Below are 13,529 nucleotides of genomic sequence, written 5' to 3'. Positions count from 1 at the left end.
TAAACCATATATCCAACAATATGCATCCTTGCTATATGCATGAGAGAGCTCTGCACATTTGTGTCTAATGGTTTGAATTCACAAGAACATAAATTTTTATAGAAAATTAAATATTTAATGTAATTTTTTGTCAACTGGTTTTTCTTTCCCATTTTTTACCAGTTTCGATCCAATTCTGATTTTAGAGTTGACTGAGTTGGTCACCAGTTTGGTTTTGATAATATTGTTCCAATCTACAACAAGATAGAAAAACTTTGAATTTGATTCTTAGGAGGTTCCTATGGGGGATGGAGGGAGGAAGGCCATCCCCTTTTAGGTTGGGACGTATGCACTCTTTTGAAAGAGAACGAGGTTGCACTTTGATGGATATGATATAGTTTAGAGAATTGTTGGCAATAAAGTGGGTTATCATTGTTGTGAATGGATATATATTAGTTAGATAGTGTAGGCTATCACCCATGCAGTATGCATCAAAGAACAATTTAGTATTTATGATGTTGTGGGAGGAGCCATATCCTATAGGTTATCACTTATCAGGTGTAGGGTTCTCGTGGAGATTTGGAAGGCTTTGCAGATTGATTCTTCAGACTTTTCTTTGGATTTAAGGGCCCAAGAAATGGGTGGGATGTAGCTACATGATCTATCCAGGTTTTCACCTCTTTGTGACACCTTCTAGGTTGTCTCCCAAGTTCTATGTGGAAAAGTGGTTATCAAAGAGATTTATAGATTTTGAAGATTTATAGGACAAAAAGATGAACTTGCATTAGATTGGCAAACTGTATAGCAGAATTTCTTCCAAGTTTCCAACATTTTGTGGTTGTAGATAATTTCTTGAAATTTGCAAAATCATCCCAAACTCATATTTATTTAAACATGCAGTTAGATGTGTGAGGCCAACTTGGAAGGCTTGGAGATAGCATTATGATAAATCCCTCTGTTACAATGCAAAGAAATAATGCAAGAAAAATAAATCTAATTGTCCAACAGCAAGAAGACTCAACAAAGATTGGTGGATTTAGTACAGGGATAGATGGCTTAAAAGCAATGTGGCATGGTGACCCATTTTGACCCCTATGGGACATCTCTTTCATTTTCCCATCCCTGGTGACTTGGGAGAAGTTCCCATTCAGCAGGGGACTTCCCAAGTCCCCTAGACCTTTATTGGCAAAAATTGGGAGGGCTATAAGGCTTCCCTCAACTGTTTTGGGGCTATGTGGATGTCTTCTATCCAAACCAGAGCCCATGTGGACCAATGTTACACGAAAAATATTCACTCACTGGTTGGACTTTTAGATCATGAAAAAATTATCTATGTAGTGTGTGGATGAATATTTTCTGGTATGATTTTGTCATGGTTTATAATTGTAACGACAATTTTGACTCCCATGTTTGTTAGGTTCTTGTACCCTTTTATTACTCTTTTTTCTGCACCATCATTGGGTTGGGGGATTGGTTCCAATATCCCTGTAGGAAAGGTCTTTCAGACTTGTTATTTGAGGATTGCTACATTGATTGAGTTGTGTCATAGTCCTCTCATCTAGAATCTTTGTTTTTAATTTTTTAATATGCTAATTTTTAAACTATATTTTGTTGTCCTCATCGACCATAAGCTTCCCTGTTCCCTTGTCTCCAAAGCTTGTTGGAACATCGATTAACAGATTTCATTTTTTAAGCGCTATAGTAAACCACTATTTTCAAGTCCCGAGTCTTAGGTTGGATGGATGATAATCATCCAACATCTAGCAGTTAAATGTAAGCTGCATAAGTTGGGACTAATCAATGGACTTGTGTAACATGCCAGAAGGATATGGTCAAACATGTTTTTAAAATTTTCCTGATGTACAGATGCTGGAGTCTTGGGGATGGCTCTCATTAGAGTATACCACTCTCTTTGTTGGGTCTTTCAACTGTTAAGTGGTGATTTTGTGAGAGGTTGAGGATCAGATAGCATGGCATGAAGATAGAAGCACTGTTTAGCTAACAAGTATAACCTCAGTTAAGGTGAAAGTGCATCACAACCTTAATTGATGACACTGCCAACCATTACCTTGGGGAATTCCAAGATAATTCCCTTTGGTGGATAGTCCCATGGTACAGGAATGTAGTTGCATGGCAAAAACTGTTGATACTGTATAGTACATGAGGTTGTTGCTTTAGCTCTTCTATAATTTAATATTTTGACATCTAAAAGCGTAAATAGCTACTTAAATTTGTCCGCAGGAAACATTTAAATGTTTCATTTTATTCTTTCATTTTCACTACCGGCTTTATGTACCAGAAAAATTTCTTTGCCTAAAAGTACTCAACTAGTTTGTAGAGAGAAAAACATTTTGAAATAACTATTATGTTTTCAAACAATAAAGAGGAGAAATAAGCCTTCAAGTTATTATTGCCTGCAGGGTTAAGAACTCTCCAGAGTCGCAACGTTTATGGTCTCAAACCATGTGTTGGTGCTGCTCATAGTTTACTGGTAACTAAATAATCCACACTATTTTCTTCTTGGTTTATTTGTTTTATTTAGTAATCTTTAATCATCTATTAACGATGAGGTTACAAATCTGCAGCTTTATGCAAAAGAACAGAAAAATATTAGTTTTGTAAAAGAGGTTCTACAGACTATGAAAAAGAATTTCATCAAACCACAGCCAACCACTGCTGATATCATTTTTCGGTATGTCTTCAAAGTTCTTTGGAATTATATTCATTTTTAGGTATGTCTTCAAAGTTCTTTGGAATTAAATTATGTTTAGGTTTAATTTGTAAATTGTCATCGAGCTAGGAATGCATTAAAATGTCCATTAGTGGTTCTGGACTAATAAATGCATGGTTTGACAGACTTGAGGATCACTGGACAGTGTTTAAGTTTTCTGGTAAATATTGTGACTATTTTATGAGAACTGTGACAAGGACCTTTTATCTACTCAAATTTGTCACCTGATCGAGTTATAATTTTTATGTATGTACTTTAGATTTCAATTCGCAGTCAGTCTAAGCTCTCTCAGAACAAGTGTTTTTTTTTTGAATGCTAGAACAAATAAGTACACCATAGAAATGAGAATCACATCACACAGACCACAGGGGTATTGGGAAAATTGCGTCCTAAAAAGGACAGGAAGGCAAGCATATGAGGCTCCACACCAATGGGGAGCGACTTCACATTGTGACAAAAAACACTAAGTTAGACTTTCACAGGCAACCCATTCGTGCTTGAAACTTATTAGCTTCCCCCTCTTCCACTCCATAGGAAATGTCGTATCAGTCATTCTATTATTTGAACAGTAAAGGAGGGTATATTCAGAATATAATAGGAAGGGTAGAAGGAATTGGTTGAGGGCAAACTATGTGTCTTTCAGAGATAGAGTTCTGTTTTCCTAATACAAAATCTTCCTTTACAAGTTGCCCACAATATGATGCCAGTCTTCCACTCGAGGTCTTCATATAACAAGATAATTCCAAGATAATTTGTTGAAATTTCTGCCTTGTGTAAGTCAAGAATTTTAGAGATGGTGCAATCCAGTCTAAAGTTTTATTTTAAGAAGAAAAAAATTGATTTTCCCAGTCTGATTGCTTGCCCAGAATCCTCCTAAAATTCCCTCAGAAATTTGTTTTAAATTTCTAGCTTACGTAATGTTAAACTCTCCCAGTAGGATTGTGTCATCCACACTGAGAGTGAGGTAGTTATCTCTGATATCTGAGATGAAACCTGGAGGCCTCTAATTTTTTTTTCTTGTTTTGCTTTGATTAGGACTCTGTTATGATTCATGAATGTAAATAATATAAATAATATAAATAATAATAACTCATAGATAAATAATAACTTGTAATTAATGAAGGGACATATGAAAGGACGTGGCCCAACTAAAAGACATGATTCTTAATGAAAGGGTACTCCCGCCTAGTATTTATATGGGGCCCTTATTTGTAATATCTTTTTTTTTGTAAGTCAGCACCCATGGGGGGATTGGAACTGGTGACCTGTCGCCTGGAGTGCCCTTATTTGTAATATGACATCATTCTTTCATATATTATTATTCTTAAATGGATCTTTCTTTTTGTATTCCAAGTATTTAATTCATGAACCAGGTTTGGTTATCACATTTGGTATCATATCTTTGGTTCTGATCCAGCCTTTGGCCACACATGTTATCAGGCTTTGTCTGACTTGGCATTTAGCCACAATCATCTTTTCTTTTTTAGAATTTCTCTGAATTATTTGGTCTTTTATCATAGACTGGCCTTTGGTGATTTAAAATTTCAAAATTTACATTGAAGAAAAATAAAAAATTACTGTGCTGTGTTACTTGCCGCCTGTCACGCACACCTAATAGTTAGTGAGAAAAGCCCTTAACTCTAAAAGGTGTGGTTGGTGGAAAAACTAAGAGGTGGGGCTGTCACTTATTCCCAACTCTCTCCGTTCAAGCTCTCTCCTAGGGAAGCTAAGGGGGGTGGTCCCTAAATGGAAAGCTAAGTTAGAATATTTCTAGGAGATGTCAATATGTGGACCACTTGAGATTGTGAACAAATAAAATTAGCAACAGAAATGGAATAAACTTTAATAACCATCAACACATGAGATAAAGATTAGCACATATAAAATCAATGTTGAAAAGTGTAACTAGGTTTGGTCTTCATAAAGACATGTGTTATTGTGATTCTATGTAATTGATGTAAAGAAGAAAATAAAATTATTTTGTAGCACTTGAATCACGGGTTTCATGATAAAGGAATTCTATTTTAGTTAAGGTTCCCATTGTGAACCTTTAGATTTTGTCATCAAGTCATAACAATCAAATTGAGTCAATGTCATGTATTAAGGACCCTTCTTGGGCATGTTACATTTTTGTACAAGTCATTAAAAGAATAAGAACGCCCTCCAAGACTAAGCAAAAGCATCTCCTTCAAGTCGGCTACAAGATGGAATAAATGATCTTCACCAAAAGACATGTTGACTCACCCTCACTTAAGTCGGCTTATTTGATGAGAAAACTAGTATAAATAGCGCAACTCAGATTTCATTTGAGGCAGAGATTTTCGGTCTGTCAGACCAGGAGGTAACTCCTCAAAACAAATCATGATATTCATTCAGGTTGGTCTTTATTATATACATGAGGGAGAGACTGTTCATTTCATCTCCCGGTGACTCTTCATCTTTTCTATTATTTATTTACATCAATTACAGTTGTTCACCCAATCCTGATGATTAGGTGTCAACATTCCCCCCCTTAATTTGAAGGGATGTTGGTGAGTCCAAGCATCGTTCTGAATCTTTCAAGCTTTTCTCTTCCAAGCGCTTTGGTGAAGATGTTTGCAATTTGCTCATTAGTGGAACAATGGCGGAGATGGATTGTTTTGGCTTCAACATGATGTCAAATCAGATGATATATAGTATTGATGTGCTTCGTTTGATCATGGAACTTTGGGTTCTTGGCCAACTTTATTGCCGAGGTATTGTCAATCATGAGTGGAGTTGATTGTACTTGTTTTACTTGCAAATTTTCAAGAATTTTCCTGAGCCACACAATTTCTTTTGTTGCCACAGTTGCTGCCACATATTCTGCTTCTGTTGTGGAATCAGCTGGAACTAATTGTTTGCGTGATCTCTAGGAGGCAGCTCCTGATTCAAGACTCATAGCATAACCTGAAGTAGATACCCTAGTTTCTTTGTCTCCATCAAAGTCTGACTTAGAGTATCCAATCATAGCATAACCTGAAGTAGATACCCTAGTTTCTTTGTCTCCATCAAAGTTTGACTTAGAGTATCCAATCAAGCTGAAGTCGTCCACCTGTGTATACTTGATTCCAATGTTTTGAGTTCCCTTCAAGTACCTTAGAACTCTTTTTGCAGCAGACCAATGTCCCTCACAAGGCTTTTGCATAAAGCTGGAGAGGATTCCAACAACAAACGAAATGTCTGGTCTGGTAGTAGTTAGGTAGTTGAGACTTCCTACAAGCTGTCTATACTTTGTTGCATCCTCAAATTCTTTTCCTTCAATGGATGTGAGCTTTAAGTTTTGTTTTATCGGAGTAGTAAGAGGATTGCATTCTGTCATGCCAAACCTGTTCAACAGATCTCCAATGTACTTCTTTTGAGAAAGGAATATGGACTTTGGATGTTGAGTTACTGCAATACCAAGATAGTAATGAACATAGCCCAAATCAATCATTTCAAAACCTTTCCTCAATTCCTTCTTTATGGATGCAATGTAGCTTTTATTGTTCCCTGTCATCAAAAGATCATCTACATATACCACAAGATATACAACTGTTTTGCCAACCTTCTTGACAAACAAAGTTGCATCATCAAGATCATAATGTTTGAAATTGAGTTTCAGAAGATGATCAATTAGTTTTTCATACCAGGCTTGCGGTGCTTGTTTGAGGCCATAGAAGGATTTCACAAGTTTGCATACTTTATGTTCATGTCCTTTCACAATAAATCCTTCAGGCTGTGACATAAAAACATTCTCTTTTAGATCTCCATTCGAGAAAGCAGTTTTTACATCCATTTGATAGACCTTCCAACCGTTCTGAGTTGCTAGGGAAAAGAGTGTCCAGATGGTAGGCCATTTTGCCGTGGGGGCAAAAGTATCCTCATAATCGACCCCTTCCTTCTGTGCAAAACCTTTTGCCAGAAGCCTTGCTTTGTACTTGTCAAGTGAGCCATCAACTTTATACTTGTTCTTGTAGACCCACATGCAGCCAATTGGTTTGGTTCCTAATGGAGGATCAACCAGCTTCCAAGTGCCATTCTTTATCAGGGCATCATACTCCTTTTGCATCGCTTCTTTCCATTCATCATGAGAAGCAACTTCTTTGAAGGAATTTGGTTCAAAATCTGTAGACAAATTCAATTCACAATCATAAGAAACATCCATATCAACAGGTGAATCAGAGTCATCTACATCACCTCCATTGTGCCGATTTGAATTTCTAGTTCTTGTCTTTCCAACTTCATCAGGATGAACACTTTCAAATGTCTTTGTCAGCCATTTTGGGGGACCTTTCTCAGATGGTCCAGGCTGCTCCGTTGATTGAGTTGGGATTGAATCAAGATTGAGTCTCCCAATTCTATCAATCACATCACTTAAAGTATCATCTGTTGTTGGAGTTTCATGCAGGGGAGAGAGTGCTTCAGAAGAAGATTCCACATGTTGATCTAGTATAGGAATCCCCCCTTCAAGATGTGGAATATGATTATCGAATTCTTGAAATGAATTTGCATTTGCGAATCTATCCAAGCGATCAAGTTGCTGCTCAACAACATTGTCAGTTTTGGATGATTCAAGAAAGATTACATCTCTAGATACAACAAACTTTTTATTGAATTCATCATAGAGACGGTATGCTTTGGAGGTGTTTGAATACCCTAGGAAGATACACTTACGACTTCTTGCACCAAGTTTGTTTCTATGTACCTTTGGTATCAAGGCATAATAGGTGGAAACAAAGACCCTGAGATGCTTTACCGAAGAAATGTGCCCATACCACATTTCATAGGGAGTCTTGTCTCTGATAGCATTAGATGAACATCTATTCTTTATATATACAACACATAGAACTGCATCAACCCAAAACATTATTTTTACATTTTTGAAGAACAACATGGAGCGTACCATATTTAAGATCGTCCTATTCATTCTTTCAGCTACACCATTCTGTTGGGGATTATAAGGCACAATTGTTTTATGTTTGATCCCATGTTGGCGAAGATAGTTTTCAAATTCATTTGAAGTGTATTCTTTTCCATTATCTGTGCGAATAGAGCCAATATGAGATTGTGCATCATTTTCAATCCATGTATGAAAGTTCTTGAATGTTTGAAAAGCATCAGATTTGTTCTTCAATAAATAAACCCAACACATTCTGGTGTAGTCATCAATAAATGTCATCATATATTTATTTCCATTTGCAGAAGGAACAGGCATTGGACCACATAAATCTGAATGAATGAGTTTAAGTTTTCTATGTGCTCTTGAATGTGAATCATGAAAATAATGTTTGCTATGCTTCCTTAGAATGCAAGCATCACATTGCTTAAGTTTCATAGGAATTGTAGGCAAACCAGTAACACCATTTTTCTTCAACAAGCGGAGGCTGTCATAGTTCAAATGTCCAAATCTAGCATGCCATAATAAACTTGATGGAAGTGTACCTTCTTCATAATGAGAATTGTATGAGAAATGTTGTGCATGAGCAGAGGTACCCTGCAGCTTGAGAAGCCTTTCTTCATCTACTCCCCTCATGGCAAGTGAGTGGTCAGATGCTTTTCTCACCTCAAGCTTGCCATCAAACATATGAATGGAGTGACCTTGCTGGCGGATGTGGACCAAGGACAACAAGTTTCTCTTCAGCTGTGGGAGATATAGAACATGATGCAGAAGAAAGTCTGGAAGACCAGGTAATTTAAGCCTGATTGTGCCAAGCCCTGATGGCTTGAGTTTTGATTGGTCTGCAAAGTATACTGCTCCATCAACATTGTCAGTAAATTCTTCAAAAAAATCTTTTCTATGAGTCATGTGGCAAGTTGCTCCTGAATCAAGTAACCAATCATTTTTCCAAGAAGCAAGTGAAGCATTAAATAAGTCTTCATTTACTCCAATATTACATTGTGCCACAACATAATGAGCGGATTCAGGTGCTTTACCTTTGTCTGTGTCATTAGTTTTACCTTTGGGTTGGTTTCTTTGCTGCTCAATTTTGTCCCAAGGTAACTTGCATGTGGAAGCATCATGTGATCCATTTCTTTTGCAGCATATGCAGTGCAAATCTGACTTTTCTCCTTGAGAGTGTCTGCCCCCCCGCCTCTGAAATTTCTTCTTCTTCCTCTTCGACCACCTCTTCCTCTGGAAGAATCTTGAGTAAGGTTATTTTCTCTTTGAGCAAGATACACAACCTCTTCAGAAGATTCAGGGGTTTTCTTCTTTCCAAAAGCTTTCTCTCTTTCAACAAATTTTTTCACAAGAGAGTCGAAGGTAATATCTTTGAGATTTCCATTTGCTTGCAATGACTCAAGATAATTGGAGTAAGTAGGATAAAGTGCCTTGAGAAAAGCAATCAGAGGAATATCCAATTCAACCTTAGTGGCTTTGATATCATGCATTATAGATTTTACTTCGGATGCAAGAGCAAGAGGATCATTATTTTGTAATTCAAGACTAAAGAGTTTAATCATGAGTTGAACAACTTCAAGTGCAGCGTGTGTGTCATAGAGTTCCTTCAGCTTTTGTAAGGCTTCGAAAGCATTTGAAAATGGTGAAATATGTCGACTCACCTCTTCACTTATAGATGTTGCAATTAATGCATAGGCTTTGCTGTTCTTATTTTCCCAAATGGCGAACTCTTTGTTTGATGTAGGCTGTTCTGGCTTTTTGTCTCTGTATCCAACACACACTCCTTTCCACAACTCATTGAAAATGAGGGTGTGTTTTATTTTCCTGGACCACTCAGGATAGTTCTCCTTGCCAGTGAGAACTACTCCCACAATAGATATGATTGAATGCATTGTAAAATCTATGTATTGTGAGAAAAAAATACTTTTGCTGCAAAATTTTGCTCCTATTTTTTTTTTGATTTTGATATATCGAGACAAAGGTATCTCTGTTCAAATGAAATTCCATACACTGCAATATCATTCAACGTAATAACATTCACCATTCACCGACTCTAATATTCAATGCCATACACATATACAATGCAACAACAACACAACATTGCAGCAACAACGATATATCCCACAACGATATATCAATCTTCACCTAATTTGAACCAAAAATACCATGCCAGAACACAACATTGCAGCAACAAGTACAATATGATATGTAAAAAGAAAAATTGGATTTATTTATATGGAGGAACGAATTTGTATGGACAGGGAGCGGTGTATGGAGGAGCGAATTTACTGATATTGCGAGTTAAGAGGGGCAGCGATAGCTCTGATACCTTCGTATGGAAGCAGCACAACGTGGGAGGAGGGTGTGCTTAGCCGCAGTGATCAAAGGTATGAACGCTGATACCAAAGCGTTCACCGTGGAGCAGCTTACCACACCAGCGTTTGCAGTGCAGTGCAAATACCACACGATACCACGGTGCTGTAGAAGGCAGCGACGGTGTATCACCTGCGTTCAATGTGGAGTTGACTGTGTATTAGCCAAGTGTTCACTGTGGAGGAGGCCGAGGGTGTTGTAGAAGGCAGCATTCAACGAGGAGCAACGTTCAAGGCAGCGATATACCACAACGGCGTTTACCATTACCCAAAACTGCCAGAATTCAACATTCACCAATCTGTTCAACGCACCACTCAATGTTGAACGCAGAGAACATAAAACGCATAGATAATTCAACACTCTATCCGAACACACAAAGGGATAGTTCAAAAAAATTGTAATGCACTGAGGGTAGACAGAGGATGTAGCGCAAAAATTTGGAACAAAGGGACAATATTACAAAGATTTTATAGAGATTAACAAAGATGACAGTCTACAAAAATGCAGAACAGAGGCAGGAAGGAGTTACAAATTAAAGAGGGAAGCCAAAAATGGCACTGGCTCTGATACCATGTTAGACCAGGAGGTAACTCCTCAAAACAAATCATGATATTCATTCAGGTTGGTCTTTATTATATACATGAGGGAGAGACTGTTCATTTCATCTCCCGGTGACTCTTTATCTTTTCTATTATTTATTGACATCAATTACAGTTGTTCACCCAATCCTGATGATTAGGTGTCAACACGGTCAAGCAAGTCTGCAATAAGGAGTGCAAGATGTTGAGAAATCTAGGGCATCATTAGTTAGGAGATTTCTCTTCTTGATAATTGCTTGTGATATACTTTTACTTCTTGGATTACGATTTTCTCTTCGTTATGTTATTATTGTGTTCTTTTCATCAAGACAATTACTAAATAAATAGTAGAAGACAAGAGACACAGTTTGTAGGCTTGTCAGCCAAGGCCAAAACCTCTCAATCTTTGAGAGGAAAACCCAATCAGAAATTCTTCTTATAGATCTTCAATTAATGAATACCAAGACCATGACAAAGACTATTGACACTGGAGTCCTCCCATGACCAAGTCACTAGCCTCATTGATGCTCTTCCTCTTCCCTTTCTCAACTTCCTTCTAGAATCTCGAATCGCTCTTCATGGCTTTTTAGAGAATCTCGGTCTTAGGTTAACCCTATTCCAGAAACCATAGAACAATCTTCGCTCCTTGATTAGTCTCTTCAAGAGAGAGAGATCTATAACACTTCTACTCGGCTTCCTCTTGCAAGATCCTTTACCCAAACGAGGTCACCTTAATGCAGCAGCAAGTTCTTCGACCTTCTCTATATGCCTTCAGTTCTGCCACCTTCGCACGTGGGAGAGTATACAAGCCCAAATCAGACTTTCCAGAGGTATCCCTTCCTTCGCTATCCTTCCTTTGTCCTTTGCTTCTCTTTTCTAGTCCTTTGCACTTATGATCGTAGGCTCTTCTTCACTGAATTACTTGCCTCCAAATGAGGTCGAGTGCGGCTATATATACATGTTACCTCATGTCCTTTAGGCCGACATGATTACTTGAGGGAGAGCCGACATGATCTTCTAGATTCTTCATTCGTTGTAGGATGACTTGAAGAGGCTAGTGACAAGGTCTTGGAGGACGTCATCTCCCTTCCCAAATAAATTTGTAACAGGTTTTGGTCTCCCCACAATTTTGCATAAATTTTGATGAATAAAGAAACCCAAGCCTTTTTGACTTAAGAACTTAGGAAAAAGGAAGGCTGAATTAGATTGCTAGTGGAAGGTGGGGGCCACCCATGTGGGAAAACACAGTTGGGCACTTGGGCAATTCGAATTGCCTTGGAGGGGAATCAAATAGCTTGGAGAGGGGCCCACATGGGGAAAGGAAGGCCCACGAAGACATAAGGAGGAGCAACTCCCCAACTCAAGGTATCATTTTGCACATCGAATTCATTTGTGTTGCTCAAGCTACTTAGCCGAGTTACCTGGCTGTTTAGCATCAAGTTTCTCAGGCGGGAGACTCAACCTTTCTTCGGGGGGCTTCGAGTGCCACCCTAGGAAGGCATTTCACACTACCTTGGAGGAGAACTGGAGGAGATTTGTAGCCGAACCACTCAGCCTTCTATTCAGTAGAGCATATTTCTGGAACACACAGGAGGGGAACACGCAGAGGTGATTTGGGGGTTCATCTGGGCAGCACTTGCCGGGAAAGTTTGGGAGTTGGAGTTACAACAGAGGATCAACCTTTGGGAGGAGTTTTGGACTAGGAGGTTGTTGTGTTTGGGCAGTTTGACTTACAACCATTGTGGACTGCGCAGGGGGCCATTCTTGGGCTCACGTGGGAGTTGGGGGAGAGAGGTAAGGAGCTGAGGTCAGCTGGGAAAAGGGAGGGAAGCCATAGGGGATAGCATCTCAGCGTTTGGGGGTGATTTGGAGGGCCTTCCCAGCCATTTCCAGACAGACCGAGATTGCCAACGTAAGGAGGAGGACGTGGTCCTTGGAGGTCGATTTTCGAAGTTCTGAACTAGGCCAAACCCTTTCTGGGTTTTGGTGGGTTTCTGTTGAGGAGCCGAGAGTTGAAGTTTTAGAATTTTCTAATCCTAGGAAGTGGAGTTTCCAGCACATCCTTCTCAGCAGGCAGCGTAGTTTTCTGGGCAATGCAGATCACCTTTGGAGCAGCAGTTGGGCAGCACTAGGATCATCATTTGCTCACCTGGGTTTTGTCACGCTTGTCCTTTGAGACAAGCCCAGGTGCACCATTCCATCACTATTGTATTTGCTCCAGAAAGATTTAATAAAATGGCTCAGATGATCTCTATTTACTGTGCTTTCATGGGTGTTTATTGATTGTGTCTCATTGCTAGATGTTGGTTTGTCTATTTGCTTTGTGTATCGTTGAATTTCCTAGTTAGGAACATTACAGTGGTATCATAGCCCAAATCTTGGCTCAGCCGTGGGGAGTTTCTTGTATGAGTGAAGAGGATCGACAAAATATTACGTATAGGAGGCAGAGGTACCGAAGCAAAGAAAGAGAGTTGGAGATCACCCCATACACGGAGGACAGGGGAAAAGCAGTGGTAGTAGAAGACATGGGAGAGCCCAAGAACAGGGAAGAGATGGCCTTTGGTAGCCTCTTGAAGGCTCTAAGTGATTTAGCAAAGGGGCAGAATGAAATGCTAGAGGAGATCAAAACACAGAACCGAGAGAGAAGCACTCCTAGGGGGTTTCTATTTGGAGAGACTTCGGGGCCTCTCAACAATTGAACCATCCTTCACTCGCTGCACAGCCTCCATCAACGAGTGGACCAACTTGAGCTACACTCTTTCATGCCTTTGGCACAAAATGAACCGGCAGGGGTCGAAGATCCTTCATAGATGGGAGAGCACTTCATGGAGTGGCAGTCCATGGGAGTAGACTTCAGGGAAGCACTCCCTTTCAGAGATTTCCGCAAGCTCAAGCAGAATGAGAAGAGCAAGAGCTATGGAGGACAGTGCACACAGAGCTATGAGTTGCAACGAACTATTGGGAGAAT

General features: G+C 39.1%; 1 protein-coding gene across 4 annotated transcripts in view; it reads left to right on the top strand.

Annotated features, from left to right (window-relative positions):
* Positions 1 to 13,529, top strand: part of LOC149201027 (uncharacterized) — a 292,878-nt gene that overhangs the window by 160,665 nt on the left and 118,684 nt on the right. For all 4 annotated transcript variants that reach the window (XR_016253855.1, XM_089402849.1, XM_089402848.1 and 1 more), the window contains exons 6-7: positions 2,400 to 2,470; positions 2,565 to 2,671. Coding sequence is in view for 3 of the 4 variants with exons in the window: in XM_089402849.1 (XP_089258975.1) it covers positions 2,400 to 2,470; positions 2,565 to 2,671 (178 nt within the window). In the remaining variant the exon portion in view is untranslated. The remainder of the gene's footprint in view (positions 1 to 2,399; positions 2,471 to 2,564; positions 2,672 to 13,529) is intronic.

This window comes from Pinus tabuliformis, chromosome 2_1 (assembly GCF_031772625.1).
Source record: "Pinus tabuliformis cultivar Carrire ecotype Pingquan chromosome 2_1, CPIR1, whole genome shotgun sequence".
In the NCBI taxonomy this organism is placed as follows: Eukaryota; Viridiplantae; Streptophyta; class Pinopsida; order Pinales; family Pinaceae; genus Pinus; species Pinus tabuliformis.
This window is presented reverse-complemented; position numbering and strand designations above follow the sequence as displayed.